The sequence below is a fragment of the Gymnoscopelus braueri genome (genome assembly GCF_963280865.1).
Source record: "Gymnoscopelus braueri genome assembly, chromosome: 13".
Taxonomy (NCBI): Eukaryota; Metazoa; Chordata; class Actinopteri; order Myctophiformes; family Myctophidae; genus Gymnoscopelus; species Gymnoscopelus braueri.
In genome coordinates this window covers 10,057,280-10,075,700 of record NC_137615.1, presented here as the reverse complement: position 1 = coordinate 10,075,700, position 18,421 = coordinate 10,057,280, and the positions used below count along the sequence as shown (strand labels likewise).

The following is an 18,421-nucleotide window of genomic DNA, read 5'->3' as shown; positions in this document are numbered from 1 at the left end:
CTACCAAAGTGGTCTTGCAAATGTGGGGTTATTGCGTGTCTCGTCCCGTCCCCCGCTCATCCCGTCGGTCAACCCCTCCCCCCCCCCCGTCCCGTGCGTCCCGTTGCGGACCCCGTCGCAGTACACCGCCGTCCCCCCGTCCCGTCCCGTCCCGTCCCCGTCCCGTCCCGTCCCGTCCCGTCCCGTCCCGTCCCGTCCGTCCTGTTGCCCGTCCGTCGCAAACACACACACACACACACACACACACACCGACACACACGCGCGCGCGCGCTCGCACACACACACACACACACACACACACACACACACACACACACACTCTGTGTGTGCTTGCAGTATTGCCACGCTTTCTCCCTGGATTTATTAATAACGGCCGTGTTTCCTTTTCTGTTGATAACATGTTTCACTTCCTCATATGCTTGCATGAGCTGCTGTTGTTCGGCCACAGAGAAAAACGCTGCGCGAGTTTTGTTCCCCGCTGCCATGATTGGTCAAGTTCAAGGAATCTGCGCTCGAGTTCATGGTCTTTTATAGAAATACGTCGTCGGCGAATCGCCGCCCATTTAGCCTGGCTTCATTATCCTGGCTGGACACAACCTGGCTTGACAAGGTCTAGCTCGACAAAGTTGCTCCTTTTCAGCCTGGCTTGGCGTCTGAGGAACGGAACAAACGAGGCTTTTCGGACCCGACTTTGTCAAGCCTTGATTTTGCTTAAGGCCAGGCTTTTTTAATTCACCTTTTGAGGAACAGGCCCCTGATCCCAGAAAAAACAGGCTGACAGCAGTTTAAAACTAACTCTACCACTAGGGGGCATATGTACCAAACCAAATCATCACAGAAAGATCTACAAACTCTACAAGTAACAGTCGTTTGGATGGATACATGAACAGAAGTGGTAATTTGCTGGAGTGTTGATAATGACACAACTTGCGCAAATTATCTCAAGCCCAGATTTTAGGCCTAGGGCTAGAATTAGAATAGGATTTAAAATACTGCCGCTTCATTAAAGAAAATGTAATTATTTTTTGGGTCTGACCACAACCGATGATAATAGTAAAACAAAGGTATTTATAATGTATAGAGCTAAATCAGTGTATATAATGGTGAAACACAGGTAAACTGGTTGAGTCTCTGACTGAGAAGATGTTTCTTGTGTGTGTGTGTGTGTGTGTGTGTGTGTGTGTGTGTGTGTGTGTGTGTGTGTGTGTGTGTGTGTGTGTGTGTGTGTGTGTGTGTGTGTGTGTGTGTGTGTGTGTGTGTGTGTGTGTGTGTGTTGTAGTGTCTGTATGTGTCATCTAGTGTGGGTTTAGCTGGTGTCTTCGCTGCTGCTTCTACCATTGTCCAATCAGAGGGGGTTGATGCCACTGAGGTCACCAGGGTCACCTCCCCGGCCCCCGACCCCCGTGGCCAACCAGTGTTGGACCCCAGGACTGGCACCTAGAGAGAGAGAGAGAGAGAGAGATGAGAAACAGAATATGAAGTTAGTATACGAGAATAGAATGTTAACCCCTAATTTCTAAATCTTGACAGTCATTGAAATAATGGACAATTGATTTGACCACATCTGCCATATTATTCATTATGTAACAGACGTTGAGACTGTGTGTGTGTGTGTGTGTGTGTGTGTGTGTGTGTGTGTGTGTGTGTGTGTGTGTGTGTGTGTGTGTGTGTGTGTGTGTGTGTGTGTGTGTGTGTGTGTGTGTGTGTGTGTGTGTGTGTGCCTTGTATGTGTCTTGGAGATGCCAAAGACGTGCTCGTACCTGCAGCCTTGTCCTGGCTCCTCTCCCTCCCCGCGGCTGAAATGCTCAGAGCCGCCATCTTGCACACGCTGATCCGCTCCCTGTGGCCCCCGGCTCCACTACCCGCGCTCCTGATTGGCCCGTCACTGCTGGTAATCACCCTCCCCCCTGTGATGTTGGTCCTCACTACACTGCCCACGTTGCTCATACGTCCGGTCGCTGAGCTGTAAGTGGGCTTCCATTCCCCGCTGCCTGCACTGCTGAACCTGGCCTGTGGACTGCTTATCCTGAAGTTGCCAGTGACTCCACTGAGCCTCCCACCGCTACTTGAGCTACTCAGTCTGGCACCACTGCCCATGCTGGTACTGAGTCTTCCACCACTCCCTGCACTAGTGCTGAGTCTTCCACCACTCCCTGCACTAGTGCTGAGTCTTCCACCACTACCTGCACTAGTGCTGAGTCTTCCACCACTACCTGCACTAGTGCTGAGTCTTCCACCACTACCTGCACTAGTGCTCAGTCTTCCACCACTACCTGCACTAGTGCTGAGTCTTCCACCACTACCTGCACTAGTGCTGAGTCTTCCACCACTACCTGCACTAGTGCTGAGTCTTCCACCACTACCTGCGCTAGTGCTGAGTCTTCCACCACTTCCTGCACTCATGCTGACTCTTCCATCTCTTCCTGCACTAGTGCTGACTTGTCCACCACTACCTGCACTAGTGCTGAGTCTACCACCACTTCCTACGCTGGCACTCCGTCGTGCACTACTTCCTACGCTAGAGCTCAGTCGCCCACCACTTCCTATGCTAGTGCTGAGCCTTCCACCACTTCCTGCACTCGTGCTGACTGTTCCATCCCTCCCTGCACTAGTGCTGACTTGTCCACCACTTCCTGCACTACTGCTGAGTGTTCCGCCATTTCCTGAACTTGTGCTGGTGCTGCTTATTCGTCCACTACTCGAACTTGATACTCGATAATAATCCCCACTGCCGAATCGCCCACCTGGGCTGGGTGGAGAGGGGCTGGGTGCTCGTTGCCCAGCCCCAGGCCCACTCACACTAACTCCGCTTGCTGTGCTGTTTAATGTGCTACCACTTGCTGTACTGGTTTGCATGCTACCACTACCACTTGCTATGCTGGTTACTGAACTACCACTTTCTATTTTGGTTAGCGTGCTACCACTACCACTACCACTTGCTGTGCTGGTTAGCATGCTACCACTACCAATTGCTGTTTTGGTTAGCGTGCTAACACTACCGCTTGCTGTTTTGGTTTGCATGCTACCACTACTCTCTGCAGTGCTGGTTAGCGTGCTAGCAGTTACTGTTCCGGTTAGAGTGCTACCACTACCACTTGCTGTTCTGGTTAGCATGCTACCAATACCACCTGCTCTGCTGGTCAGTGTGCTACCACTACCACTTGCTGTTCCGGTTAGAGAAATACCACTACGATCTGTTGTGCTGGTTAGCGTGCTACCGCTTGCTGTTTTGGTTAGCATGCAACCACTACCCTCTACTGTGCTGGATACCGTGCTACCACTACCACTTGCTGTTCTAGTTAGCGTGCTACCAATACCACTTGCTGTTTTGGTTATCGTGCTACCAATACCACTTGCTGTTTTGGTTAGTGTGCTACCAATACCACCGGCTGTGCTGGTTAGAGTGATACCGCTACTCTCTGCCGTGCTACCACTACCACTTGCTGTTTTGGTTAGCGTGCTACCAATACCACTTGCTGTTTTGAGTAGTGTGCTACCAATACCACCGGCTGTGCTGGTTGGAGTGCTACCACTTGCTGTTTTGGTTAGCGTGCTACCACTGCGATCTGCTGTGCTGGTTAGCATGCTACCAATACCACCGGTTGTTTTGGTTTGCAGGCTCCCACTACTCTCTGCTGTGCTGGTTAGCATGCTACCACTACCACCAGCTGTGCTGGTTAGTGTGCTATCACTACCACTTGTTGTTTTGGTTATCATGCTACCAATACCACCTGCGCTGCTGGTTAACGTGGTACCAATGCCACCGGCTGTGCTAGTTAGTGTGCTACCACTACCACTGCCACTTGCTGTTCTTGTTAGCATGCTACCAATACCACCTGCTCTGCTGGTTAGCGTGTTACCACTACCACTTGCTGCACTGGTTAGCGTGCTGCCACTACCACTTGATGTTTTGGTTAGCATGCTACCACTACCCTCTGTTGTGCTGGATACAGTGCTACCACTGCCACTTACTGTTTTGGTTAGCATGCTACCAATACCACCAGCTGTGCTGATTAGCGTACTACCACTTGCTGTTTTGGTTAGCGTGCTACCAATACCAACGGCTGTGCTGGTTAGTGTACCACCACTTGCTGTTCTGGTTAGCATACTACCACTACCCTCTGCTGTGTTGGATACCGTGCTACCACTACCACTTTCTGTGTTGGTTAGTGTGCTACTATTACCAACTGCTGTGCTGGTTAGTGTGCTAACACTACCAATACCACCTGCTCTGCTGGTTAGCGTGCTACCACTACCACTTGCTGTTCTAGTTAGCGTGCTAACACTACCACTTGCTGCACCTGCTATGCTGGTTAGCGTGCTTTTGCTTCCACTTGCTGCACCTGCTGCTCTGGTTAGAGTGCCAACACTACCACTTGCTGTGCTGGTTAGTGTGCTACCACTACCATCTGTTATGCTGGTTAGCATGCTATCAGTACCACTTGCTGTGGTGGTTAGTGTGCTACCACTACCATCTGCTATGCTGGTTAGCATGCTACCACTACCACTTGCTGTGCTGGTTAGTGAGCTACCACTACTACTTGCTGTACTGATTAGCATACTACCACTACCACTTTCAGTGCTGGTCAGCATGCTACCTTTACCACTTGCTGTGCTGGTTAGTGTGCTACCACTACCACCTATAACAATGCCTTCGTTAGCTACTGTATTGCTAGCTGTATCAATAATGCTAGCTGACATATTACCAGCCTCACCTCCAAAGCTAGCTCCCACAGACATGCTACCAAATGTAGCATCTGCACTACTGTCCCTCACAGCATTAATGACCTCTGCGGGTCGGTTGTCTCTGGAGCATTTCTGACCTCTGCTGAATGCTTCAGCCTCGCACTGGTCTTTTGTAGACAAAATGTATTTTTCAACTGGCCTCTTATGCATGTCAGATGCAGAGCTCATAAACAATTCTTCATCATCTTCAGCATTGATTTGATTATCACCTGAGCTGTCCTGGACTTCCTCCGTGGTTTCAGTTTCGGGGTCAGAGTCAGTATAGAAATTTTTCACTAACCATTCATAAGTCTCTCTAATCTCCACTATTTGAACATGGGTTCCCTTCTGTGTTATCCCCTCGACCCCATCATGGAGTTCAGCCTCTGTGATAATTGTGGTCTCTGCCTCTGGGAGCGTTGCACCCTTACCCACCTCAGATACAACCTGTTCAATTATAGCCTCTGTCCTTGTCTCCTGACTCACCCTGTCTCCACTACCACTCGCTGTTGTGGTTAGCGTGCTACCAACACCACTCACTGTGCTGGTTAGTGCACTACTACCAAGTTCTGTGCTGGTTAGTGTAATGCCACTATCACTTGCTGTGCAGGTTAGCATGCTACCACTACCACCTTCTGTTCTTGTTAGCATGCTACCAATACCACCTGCTCTGCTGGTTAGACTGGCACCACTACCGCTGGCTGTTCTGGTTAGCATGCTTCCAGTACTACTTTCTGTTCCGGTTAGTGTGCTACCGCTACCACCACCACTCTCTGTACTGGTTACCGTGTTACCACTACCACTCGCGGTTCTGGTTAGCGTGCTAGCACTACCACTCACTGTGCTGGTTAGTGTGCTACCACTACCATATGCTGTTCTGGTTAGCGTGCTACCACTACAACTTGCTGTACTGGTTAACGTGCTACCAATGCCGCCTTCTGGGCTGGTCAGTGTGCTACCACTACTGCTTGCTGTTCTTGTTAGCATGCTACCAATACCACCTGCTCTGCTGGTTAGCGTGGTACCAATACCACTGGCTGTTCTGGTTACTGTGCTACCACTACCACTTGCTGTACTGGTTAGCATGCTACCAATACCACCTGCTCTGCTGGTTAGCGTGCTACCACTACCGCTGGCTGCTCTGGTTAGGGTGCTACCAGTACCACTTTCTTTGCTGGTTAATGTGCTTCCACTACCACTTGCTGTGCTGGTTAAAATGCTACCACTACCACTCACTGTTTTGGTTATTGTGCTACCACTACCACTTTCTTTGCTGGTTAACATGCTACCACTACCACTCACTGTACTGGTTAGCGTGCTACCAGTACCACTTTCTGAGCTTGTTAGCGTGCTACCAGTACCACTTTCTATCCTGGTTAGTGTGCTACCGCTACCACCACCACTTTCTGTGCTGGTTACCATGTTACCACTACCACTCGCTGTTCTGGTTAGCGTGCTAGCACTACCACTCACTGTGCTGGTCAGTGTGCTACCACTACCATGTGCTGATCTGGTTAGTGTGCTACCACTGCCACTTGCTGCACTGGTTAGCATGCTACCAATACCACCTGCTCTGCTAGTTAGCGTGCTACCACTACCACTCGCTGTACTGGTTAGCGTGCTACCACTACCACTTACTGTGCTGGTTAACATGCTACCAATACCACCTTCTGGGCTGGTTAGCGTGCTACCAGTACCACTTTCTGTTCTTGTTAGCGTGCTACCAGTACCACTTTCTATCCTGGTTAGTGTGCTACCGCTACCACCACCACTTTCTGTGCTGGTTACCGTGTTACCACTACCACTCGCTGTTCTGGTTAGCGTGCTAGCACTACCACTCACTGTGCTGGTCAGTGTGCTACCACTACCATGTGCTGATCTGGTTAGTGTGCTACCACTGCCACTTGCTGCACTGGTTAGCATGCTACCAATACCACCTGCTCTGCTAGTTAGCGTGCTACCACTACCACTCGCTGTACTGGTTAGTGTGCTACCACTACCACTTACTGTGCTGGTTAACATGCTACCAATACCACCTTCTGGGCTGGTTAGCGTGCTACCAGTACCACTTTCTGTTCTTGTTAGCGTGCTACCAGTACCACTTTCTATCCTGGTTAGTGTGCTACCGCTACCACCACCACTTTCTGTGCTGGTTACCGTGTTACCACTACCACTCGCTGTTCTGGTTAGCGTGCTAGCACTACCACTCACTGTGCTGGTCAGTGTGCTACCACTACCATGTGCTGATCTGGTTAGTGTGCTACCACTTGCTGCACTGGTTAGCATGCTACCAATACCACCTTCTGTGCTAGTTACTGTGTTTCCACTACCACTCGCTGTTCTGGTTAGCGTGCTAGCACTACCACTCACTGTGCTGGTTAACGTGCTACCAATACCACCTGAACTGCTGGTTAGCGTGGTACCACTACCGCTGGCTGTTCTGGTTACTGTGCTACCACTACCACTTGCTGTACTGGTTAGCATGCTACCAATACCACCTGCTCTGCTAGTTAGTGTGCTACCATTACCACTGGCTGCTCTGGTTAGGGTGCTACCAGTACCACTGTCTTTGCTGGTTAACGTGCTTCCACTACCACTCGCTGTGCTGGTTAACATGCTACCACTACCACTCACTGTGCTGGTTATTGTGCTACCACTACCACTTTCTTTGCTGGTTAACATGCTACCACTCCCTGTACTGGTTAGCGTGCTACCACTACCACTTACTGTGCTGGTTAACATGCTACCAATACCACCTTCTGGGCTGGTTAGCGTGTTACCACTACCGCTTGCTGTTCTGGTTAGCAGGCTACCAGTACCACTTTCTGTGCTGGTTACTGTGTTTCCACTACCACTCGCTGTTCTGGTTAGCGTGCTAGCACTACCACTCACTGTGCTGGTTAACGTGCTACCAATACCACCTGAACTGCTGGTTAGCGTGGTACCACTACCGCTGGCTGTTCTGGTTACTGTGCTACTACTACCACTTGCTGTACTGGTTAGCATGCTACCAATACCACCTGCTCTGCTAGTTAGTGTGCTACCATTACCACTGGCTGCTCTGGTTAGGGTGCTACCAGTACCACTGTCTTTGCTGGTTAACGTGCTTCCACTACCACTCGCTGTGCTGGTTAACATGCTACCACTACCACTCACTGTGCTGGTTATTGTGCTACCACTACCACTTTCTTTGCTGGTTAACATGCTACCACTCCCTGTACTGGTTAGCGTGCTACCAGTACCACTTGCTGTACTAGTTAGCATGCTACCATTACCACTTACTGTGCTGGTTAACATGCTACCAATACCACCTTGTGAGCTGGTTAGCGTGGTACCAGTACCACTTGTCGTTCTTGTTAGCATGCTACCAGTACCACTTTCTGTTCTGGTTAGCGTGTTACCAGTACCACCTTCTGTTCTGGTTAGTGTACTCCCACTAACAATTGCTGTTCTGTTTAGCGTGCTAACACTACCACTCTCTGTGCTGATTAACATGCTACCACTACCACTCGCTGTGCTGGTTAGCGTGCTACCAGTACTACTTTCTGGGCTGGCTAACATGCTCCCAATCCCACTCGCTGTGCTGGTTAGTGTTCTACCACTTCCACTTGCTGTTCTGGTTAGTGTGCTACCACTACCACTTGCTGTGCTGGTTACTGTTTTTAGTGCTGTGCTGGCATGTGTTTCAGGAATCGCTCTGACACTATTACTTATGTTATTGATCTGTGATTTTGTAGCTTCGTCCACCACTTTCTGTTCTACTGCTGAGCCTTTCACCTCCTGCCCATTTGCTGAGTCTTTCGCCCCTTCCTCCATTATTGCTGACTTTTCAACCTTCTGCACTATTGTTGACTTTTCCACCATTTTCTGCACTTGTGCCGAGTTCCCTTCCACTTGGTGCTCTGCACACATAACCCCCTCAGACATAACCTGTCCATTAACAGCCTCTGCCTTTGTCCCCTGACTTGTAGTCTGGATAAATCTATCCTTACATTCCAGCTGAGTTGAAATCACAGTTTCTTTTGGTCCTTGGTCAACTCTGTTTACCTCTGTGCTGGCACGTGTGTCAGAAACTGTTCTGACGGTTCTTCCTATGTTGTTCATCTGCGATTTAGTAGTTTGAATAGCAGTTGTCTCATCTCTATCCTGTCTAATCTGAGATCCAGTGTTCACGGTTTTGTCAATAACAGCTCCCACTGAGCTGCCTGGATCCAGCATCGTTATCTCGCTACTGATTGTCATGGATTGTCTCCCTGTGCTGTCGACTAGAGCACTTCTGCTGGACGAGCTAGAGGTGTCTCTTCCGTCACCCTGCCTTTGGTTTCCAGTGGATATCAATGATGAACCGATAAGACCACTGGCATTGATCACTGTCATTGATGATCCGTCTGGATGTTCACCATGGCTTTCTTGACCACTTCTCACATCATAAGTTGACCTGGTAGTTGTCACAGTTTGTGACAGTGACCCTGCTGAGGTTTTATCTACAGAGGCTGCGCTGATGTGGTCTCTATTGATCGCTACACTGAGTCCTGGCCTCACAGCATGGACATCAATGTGGTTATCAACTAGCTGGACTCTACTTTGGAAGATGCTGTTGGTTGTAGGCCACTCAGGAGAGATGTGAGCAGTGGAGCTGGAGTCTGAACTTGAAACACCGTTGATGCTATAATGTAGGAATAAAATAAATGTAATTAACCTTCTCTTAAGACCCCAAATGGCCTAGGGGTCATTAGGGGTCATTTGCATGTTGATGATGAAATCATTGGTATGGTATCAAATTATATTATGATGTATTATTAAAATGAATGCAAATCTGTACCAGTTCCCCTGCATGCCTTCCAGCAGTCTCCTGTATTGTTCTATCTCCGTCTCCAGCATGTTCTTAATGTCCAGGAGGTTCTGGTGTTCTTCAGCCTGGTGGCCAGAGGCCTGCACCACCATGTTTAGCTCCTTCTCAAAAGCATCTGTCCTTTGCTGTAGGTCAGCCAGCCGCGCACTGTATCTCTCTCTGACCGCCAACTCACTGCTCTCCAGCAATGCATTCTGGAAGGAAGGATGTGTAGATGATGGATAGATCAACAATTATATAGTAGTTAATTGACAGACAGATATGCTTCATTAATCCATAAGGAAAAAACTGTATGTAAAAATAAAGGAAAAGGTAATTTAGTGGAGACGTTCATCTACAGTAATTCAGTCCTGTTAAAGGGATATTTCACTTTCAAAAAAACTTTGGGTAATTTTATCGTCTACTCAGGCTTTTGTGAGCTCCCCAGGCAGTTCTTACAGTAAGTTGCTTAATTCAGTATTTAGATATTTGATATTCATTTGATCAGACACGCCCCCTTCCTATACAAACCCATTATAACTTCAAACTAAATTTTTTAAGATTCTGGTGACTCATCCTGCCCTCCTAATACGTGAGGGGGCCATGTTTTTTCGATTACTTTTTTCATGTATTTTATTTAATTTTGTTATTGTATTTATTTATTTCCATTTTCCCAAAAAATATATAAAAAATAAATGAAAAAAGTAAATGAAAAAACACGGTCTCCTCACGTATTAGAAGGAGAATATCAGTCACCAGAACCACGGACGGGTGTTTTAGATGAATCTAACATGGTTAAAATGGAGTTTGAAGTTACAATGGGTTTGTATAGGAAGGGGGGTGTGTCTGATAAAATGAATATCAAATATCTAAATACTGAATCAAGCAACTTAAAAACTGTCCGGGGTGTCCCAAAAGCCTGAGTAGACAATAAAATGACCCAAATTTGTTTTGAACGTGAAATATCCCTTTAATGCAGGGTTAGTGCAAGTTATGGTTAGTGTAAATGCAGGGTTAAAGACATATAATATTATGCAACTTTGCCCTGTGTTTACATAACAAAACCAGAAATAAAATGTTTAGCAATAATTTCCCTCTATACCAGCAGTTATCAGCCACTAGAGTACTGTGGTCTGTGGTGGTGTTTACCTGCAGACACAATATATTAAATTATTGCTGACGTTTTTGGCCTACCAAAAGAAACACCAAAATAACACCAAAATCCAGTGAGTTTCTGCAGGTAAACACCACCACACTACTCCAGTGGCTGATGACTGCTGGTATAGAGGGACATTATTGTTAACCCTTGTCACCTATGTCCTGTTTGCCCCAGCGAATCCTTAATTGTGTCTGATTGTTGATTGTGCTTTGAGTTCACCTGTGTCTTGTTGGCTCCCTGTGTATTTATACCCCTCTGTTTACATGTGTTCGTAAACCCAATGTAGGAGTGAGTTTGCGTTTGTGTGCTTAGCCTCAGAACTTGCCTGTTTGAACCTTTTTAGTCAAATAAGACTTTTGAGTTTGAACTGCTCTGGCTGCTCTGCTGATTTTGGGTCCTGTTCTACACTCATCCTGACAGCAAGCAGAGCCAGAAAGACTGGGTTGCACATGTAGACTGACGCATAGATGTGTTACGTGTTTAGTCAATAAAGCAGAGAAGCTGTAATTACAAAACAGCCTCATCAATTGTGTCAGCAACAGTAGCTAGCACCCATGACATAATTATACGGCTGTGTGGTCTGTAGTCACTGTTGCAGTCCCAAGTCTGCACATAGTTTAGATGCGCACATACCCGGGTATGGACTAGTATGAGCCTAAGAACAGAGTACAATGGCACGCAATTTGGCTGCTGTAGGCCTATACCACTAGAGAGCGCCCTTAGCATTCTTACGCAACAAGTTAAAGAAACATTCGTCATTTGAAGTCAAAAGCAAAACCTTAACCATTAAATGTCAGTGTGTCTCACTTTCTTTTTTAATACAATGCTTTAATTATCCTGGCTTTCGCTGCATAAACATTGAGCGGCTGCGGCACAGCAGATTGTGTATAGATTCTGATAAACAATCTGATATGAATGATCCAGGTTAATCCACCTGAGTGGGTGTGTGAATGTCAGTCAACTGGTATGACCTTTAAATGGCAGCCTGCTACGACTTGCAGCCAGCCGCACCCATTGCTTCTTAGTGCTTTTCACATTCTCATCACGGTCTGATAAAAGTGAGATGCACCAAATTCTTGATAACTTGTCAACTGATATTCAACTGCCAGGAGTTCCGGCGCCATTTTGTAACTTTGACAGCTTTGAGTCAAAGCGCATTCAGGCTTGTTTCTATCGCTTGGAATAAACCTCTAAAATGGAGTCAAGTTATCGTTGTTTTTAATGGAGGAAGCACTCAGTGGCGGTTCTAGGTTGTATGGTGCCCTGGGCAACCCCCCCCCCCCCCCTGCCCCCTGATAATAATAAAACAGGTGGGAGGACCGGGGGACGGGACATTTTCTTTAGCTTTTAACAACAAATAGTGAAAAGAGCAGATCTACAAGCAAAAATGTCAAATCTTTGACAAATTAAAACATTTGGAAAATGTGCCCAAAAAGGGACGCCAGGCTTAATGTGGTACATACATTGTGATATTATCAAACATAAATATCAAATACTGTATATCAGACAGCCTGCAGTTGCTCACTAACTAGAATCAGTGCGGCCACTCCGACAAGGTTAACTGGCCCACACGGTTAAATTATGTCACCCTTCCTTATTCCTTTGTGTGTGCCCCGTGCCGCCCCCGATGAGATGCCGCCCTGGGCAGCACCCATGTCGCCTTTATCTACGGTAAATCCGCCTAACACTGTAGCACAATCGTACCTGTCCCTGCAGCTGTGTAAACTCTGCTTCCAGGTCAAGCAATGTTCTCCGTAACTCCTTCAGCTGTGATTGGATGCCCTCTGACTCCTCCAGTGAGGGGCAGGTGTCCTCCTGAGCGCTCAGCATGGACACCTGGGGATCACATCACCAAGAATTCCCGTCACCTTCCTCAGTCACCATTTGTTGATGATTCATAAAATTATGTAATAGAACATTTATCGTAATCTAGATTAGGCTACACACATTAGACGCAACCAAAAGTAAGCCACAACCCCTCCTGGATATAAGAGGTATATTTCTTGTTAGTTTATTTGGATAATATAATGACAAAGAAAAATGACAAACAAAATGGAAATTGTGGTTCAAGGTTCAAGGTTCAACGTACATGTTTAAATGTTTGTTGTGACTGGTTGCAAATTCCAAGAATGTAAAATGTGTGATGAACCCACTTTAGCCATTATGGGGGATCCCCTGTCTGTATATTCACCCTTGATAACCCTGCCCCCTCTTTTATTTCTTTTTTTGTTGTTGTCATGATTACTATTATTATAATTATTTTCACAAGGTACCTGGTCGTTGAACCAGCTCTCATTCATGGTGCGGCTCCTGGTGACGAATGTCAGACACTTCTGCCTAAGATCTGCCAACTGCTGAGTCAGCTCTGACTCGGTACCCTGCATCTGTATGGCGACTACCCCTGACACTTGGGTAAGGAGACCCTGTATTTTCTGGATACAGTAGATAGACAAACAAACAGACAATTAGACGAATAGACAAATGTAATATTGCTATGCTACTACAGCAACTACTATTAATACATTTTGTTTCTCATTTTCTAAATTACTTTGTAACCTTGTTACAAAAGCAATACACAATCAAAGTTTATTAGTAGGCATATTATTATTACTACTACTATTAAAACTGCTACCACAATCAAAGCGATGGGGTGCTGTTTAGGACAATTACATACTGTAGAAACACTAACATAGAACATGACTAAACGTGCTACGATTATGATCACAGAGCAGCGATGCATTGAGAATGAGTGTTCTTACTGTAGTGAGCTGTTGGAGTTGCATGTGTAACTGCTGCCTGTCCTGTGTGTGTGTGTTCACTAGATTGTGGAGTCCAGGCAGGCTGTAGGTCTTCAGCTCCTCGTAGACCAGCCTCAGGTCTCTCAGGACGGCCTGCAGGGACTCAGCACGTGCACGCTCCTGGTCACATCTACAGTAACAGCGGTAGAGCACCACAGCATTACTGCATGCGTGTGTGCACGGTATGTGTGTGCACGCATTAGAAGTATTTGTGAGTGAACCTACGGTATATTCCATTGCTGTTTAGTGTGTGTGTGTGTGTGTGTGTGTGTGTGTGTGTGTGTGTGTGTGTGTGTGTGTGTGTGTGTGTGTGTGCGTGCGTGCGTGCGTGCGTGCGTGCGTGCGTGCGTGCGTGCGTGCGTGCGTGCGTGCGTGCGTGCGTGCGTGCGTGCGTGCGTGCACGCGTGCTTGCGTGTGTGACTAACTTGTCTGTTAGATTGTAGACCTCCTGCTCTGCGCTAATCAGCATCCGCTCCATTTGGGTCAGAGCTACCTGAGTCCCACCGATCTGAGAGACAGACAGACAGACGGACAAATGTTTGATATTCATTTTATTAGACACAATCCCCTTCTATATAAGCCCATTCAACTGCCAACTCCATGTTAGACACATTGAAAACACCCTGGTGAATTGGGAGACCTTAATTTGTCATGTTAAAGGGATATTTCACTCTAAAACATCTATCGTATCGTCTACTACTACTTTTGTGAGGAACCCAGAAAGTTTTAAAGTTGCTTTATTCAGTATTCAAATGGAGTTTGAAGTTACAATGTGTTTGTATAGGAAGGGGGGCGTGTCTGATAAAATGAATATCAAATATCTAAATGCTGAATTAAGCAACTTAAAAAGTGTCTGGGGTGCTCACAAAAGCCTGAGTAGACGATAAAATGACTCCAAACATGTTTAAAAGTGAAAGATCCCTTTAATATTTTCTGTAATGTAATGTTGCATTAAGGAGTCCTGGAAGTCCATGCATGAAATCCATGAAGTCCATGCATGAAGTCTATGCATGCAATAAGTAATGAAGGTCACCCCTTTCATTAGAAGGACTATCAGTCACCAGGAGCAGCAGGGGTGTGTGTTTTCAATATGCCTAACATCATGTGGTTAATAAGTTTGAAGTTGAGTAGGCCTATATAAATATTGAATCAAGCAACTTAAAAACTGTTTGGTGGTGCACACAAATGAGAAGGACTCAGAAGTGAAATCAAGTCACCATTATTTATATCAAATAAAAAAAACAATGACAATAGCCTGTTATAAATGTTATAAACCTGTTAAAATTCAGTCTTATACAGTGAGAATAGGAAATGTTGTTGATCTCGTTATCTCTGAGAAGACATCTACATTCACCAGGCTCACCACCAGCCCCAACATGTCTGTCTTAAAGGTATCATGACATTCATTTTCACTTTTTTTATTTTCAATGTTTTATTTGGGGTTTTATGACCTCAATTACACCCAAAAAACCTGAACTTAGAACATTCAGTGGATTTTCTGTGGTCTGGGGTTTTCTGAATAATTAGGCTGAAAAGTAATCTGAGCTTGGCCCTTCGACAGTGAGGTCACAGTCGATTAATCCCGCCCACTCTCCTCCTCGCCCCTCCCCTCCCCTATCCTTTCCTTTGGGGGGGGGCGGAGCAGAGGCGATGATTGACAGGCAAAATCCCTCACCAGCGACACCCGCAGGCAAAGATTTCTTTTTTCATTGCAGTTGAAAAGGCTTTAGAAATGTGAGAGAAAAACACCTGCCATGGATCACTGGAATGGAATTTTCACTTAAAACTTTTTGTACACTTTTGAAGGACCAGGACAAAGACTTTGAATGTGGTGTAAAAGTGAATGTCATGATACCTTTAAGGGGCGAGAACACATTGAAAAATGTTGCTACAAGCGTGACAGTTTCAAAAACGCCTTGGCCAAGATGAGTATTTGAATGATGGGATTACCTTGAATTATATGGGTAATAATGATTTAAATATCAAATATTCATCTGTACCTGACGTCACAGTGCCTGATGTCAGCATTGTTAGGCAATGGTTGACGTCAGCGCAAATTGCCGTAGTTAGGCGTAGTAGAGAGAGAGAGAGATAGAGGGAGCGAGAGAGAGAGAGGGAAGGAGTTATGGTGTGTGTGACGTCAGTACAGATCTCGCTCAGCCCAAGAGAGAGGGAGATGGAGACAGAGAGGGGGAGAGAGAGGGAGCAAGAGGAAGAGAGGGGGAAGAGAGTGAGGGGGTTGGGTACCCAAACCTGGACACGCTGATCAACGTTCAACAATGAACATTCTTAATTGCAAGAGAACTGGAGAACGTGGTGAATGTAGCTGGAAGTGATTCTAACCTGTGCAATGAGCAGGTCCACAGTCTGCACATGTCTGTCCAGAAGTCTGAGGTCATCAGCAGACTTCCTGTTCAGCTCACACTGGATCATTTGCCTCATTCTCTTATTGGCTGCCTCAAGTGCTTTGACCTGCATCCACCAATCAGAATGACTGATACATTAGTCCAGAAGGTTGGAATATACAAACAATTTAGCTTGAGCAGTTTCCTCTCTCTCTCTCTCTCTCTCTCTCTCTCTCTCTCTCTCTCTCTCTCTCTCTCTCTCTCTCTCTCTCTCTCTCTCTCTCTCTCTCTCTCTCTCTCTCTCTCTCTCTCTCTCTCTCTCTCTCTCTCTCTCTCTCTCTCACACACACACACACACACACACACACACACACACACACACACACACACACACACACACACACACACACACACACACACACACACACACACACACACACACACACACACACACACACACACACACACACAGTACAGACTGGCAGTAACTGTAAGGCACTATTTAGGTTAAGTATTGTAGACCATAATGCACATTGTTTCATAATACATGCCTATAATACAATTTACATTTAGTGATAACGGCAATGTCATAGGCCAAAAAAAGCAGACCCTACAAGCTCGCAACGTGGTACGCTGTGAGCTTATAAATCTGCTATTTTTGGTGTGCAACACCAAGATTATAAATTAGGCTTAACAGTGTGGGTGAACCTACAGTATTACGGAAGATTCACTAGAAAGTAGAAATGTTATACATTTTATAATTTGACTTAATAAAGAACAATTTGTTTTGCAAGTTATCTTTCTTTGATTGTATTATCAAAGATCCCCTTCTGAATATATTTTACAATACATTGAATAACCTTAACCAGCTAGCTAACTAGGTCTAGACGACAGGAGCACAAGCATGTTTGAAAAGCGTTCCCAAAGGAAAATAAAAAATAAGTTAACTCAGTCTGGATGCTGGGTTGAGAATATCCTTAGTAAAGGTGTATCATGCTCTGATTGTCTGAACCAACATAAGGTATTAACCTAATGTTTGTACTTAATTACAACATTTTGGTTTTACTAATCTTACAAGAAAACAGGGGTAATACTTTTATGATCATATTTTCTTTTCCAACGTCATTATCAATACAAAATCTATAAGACAAAAAACTCAGAGAAGAATGTGCTACTTTTGAACTTTTTCAGTAAATCACTAAGCCTTTTTGTCCAAGAAAAATATATATAAAAATGGTTTCAGCTACAGTAGACGTGTACGTGGAAATTCATGCTGGTTTAAAGCTGCAATCCGTAACTTGCATGTCCTACCTGGGATTGGAACCCCAAGTTATAGGATTGCTGCTTTAAGGGACAGTCACTCAAACAACTGGGCCACTCCAGAGTGTCCTGCCCCGTTGTCACCTACCTTGCCGACGTAAGAAGCCACTCTTTCGTTCATCTGCTGCATGGTTAGGTTGTCCTGGACTCCACGGCACAAAGACAAACTCCTGCCATTGGATGCAACGGCTGAGGCATAAGGCATGGAGATATGATGGCCATAGTGACCAGGATAGCCACTACTGCTGACCGCCTTTCTCCATCCCACCGCTGCTCGCCAAGCCTCTCTCCCACTCAACGCCACCTGCCATGCATCCATCTCTCCCTCTCTCCTCAATCCTCGCTTCCTTCCCTTTCTATCTTCAGTTACAGAGACTTTGCGTTTGGCAGTGCTGCAGACCAGGGGGTTATTTGGCACATCATCGTTGTGCGTAAATAATACATTCTCTATGGTTTTGTAGCTGCTATCATTGTGCCGCCTGCATACGACTGCCTACGTTAGCCTAACTGTTCTAGCTCAAACAAGTGCTGATTGCCAACCTGCTTGTCAGAGAGTTAAAAGTACAGATTCCACCCAAAGGGTGTGTTTTTTTTTTCTGGAGGGGAGTGCTTCATATTGCTCAAACACTTGTCTCCCATAACCGTTAGAACTTGACATTTAAAACAGGTTGGGGCAAGACGTCAAGAACACTTAACACTTGTTCTTATAACTCCTATTAAAAGGAGTATCATGTTGTCACTTGCATCCAGTGCCCACATGGTTGTTTAGATCTGTAGGAGTTAAGCAATTCCATTGACCTTTACACACCTGGAAACCCCGTTACTATCCAGAACTAAATCCTAGAACAAAGCTTTAATCACCCCAGGCTCAACACTAGTGTAACGGATGGAAGAGAATATTCAGATTGCTTCGGGGGTTTCTGGTTGACAGCAGAGATTTCCTGGGTTGTTTGTCACCTGTTTGGCTCGGTCTGAAGCTGTGGGGGGGTTTGCATTCAGTGAGGGATTCATCTTCTCACTGAATGCAAATCATTTTGCCAGAGGCAGTCAGCAGCAGAGGTATTACGCAGGTATTGAGGTCAGACTACCAGATTACAAGCAAGAACCTGCTCAGAACACATACACACATACAGCATCCAGAAATGTTCTTGTTTTTGATAGTAATTGATACTTATATTCATCAAGGTGGCATTGAAGTAATAGCCAAGACATGACTAATTCACATAAAACTGCAAAGTCCCAT

The 18,421-nt window shown here is 46.0% G+C and overlaps 1 protein-coding gene across 13 annotated transcripts; it reads right to left on the bottom strand.

Moving 5' to 3' along the window:
- Positions 1 to 1,146: 1,146 nt before the first annotated feature.
- On the bottom strand, positions 1,147 to 18,050 carry LOC308097958 (uncharacterized protein). 13 transcript variants are annotated; one of them, XM_080446136.1, is made up of 12 exons: positions 17,267 to 18,047; positions 15,857 to 15,985; positions 13,939 to 14,021; positions 13,475 to 13,643; positions 12,989 to 13,147; positions 12,420 to 12,551; positions 9,548 to 9,771; positions 7,413 to 9,391; positions 5,826 to 6,995; positions 5,599 to 5,660; positions 1,761 to 5,532; positions 1,147 to 1,437 (listed from the first exon to the last, which is right to left on the bottom strand). In XM_080446136.1, the coding sequence occupies exons 1-12, from the start codon at positions 17,495 to 17,497 to the stop codon at positions 1,346 to 1,348; spliced, it is 8,202 nt and encodes a 2,733-aa protein (XP_080302262.1). In that variant the 5' UTR covers positions 17,498 to 18,047; the 3' UTR covers positions 1,147 to 1,345. The 13 variants fall into 13 exon arrangements, with proteins under 13 accessions (XP_080302262.1, XP_080302253.1, XP_080302260.1 ...); XM_080446127.1 differs by having other exon boundaries at positions 1,761 to 3,632; positions 4,302 to 6,995; positions 17,267 to 18,050; XM_080446134.1 differs by having other exon boundaries at positions 1,761 to 2,804; positions 2,931 to 6,995; positions 17,267 to 18,049.
- Positions 18,051 to 18,421: the final 371 nt, after the last annotated feature.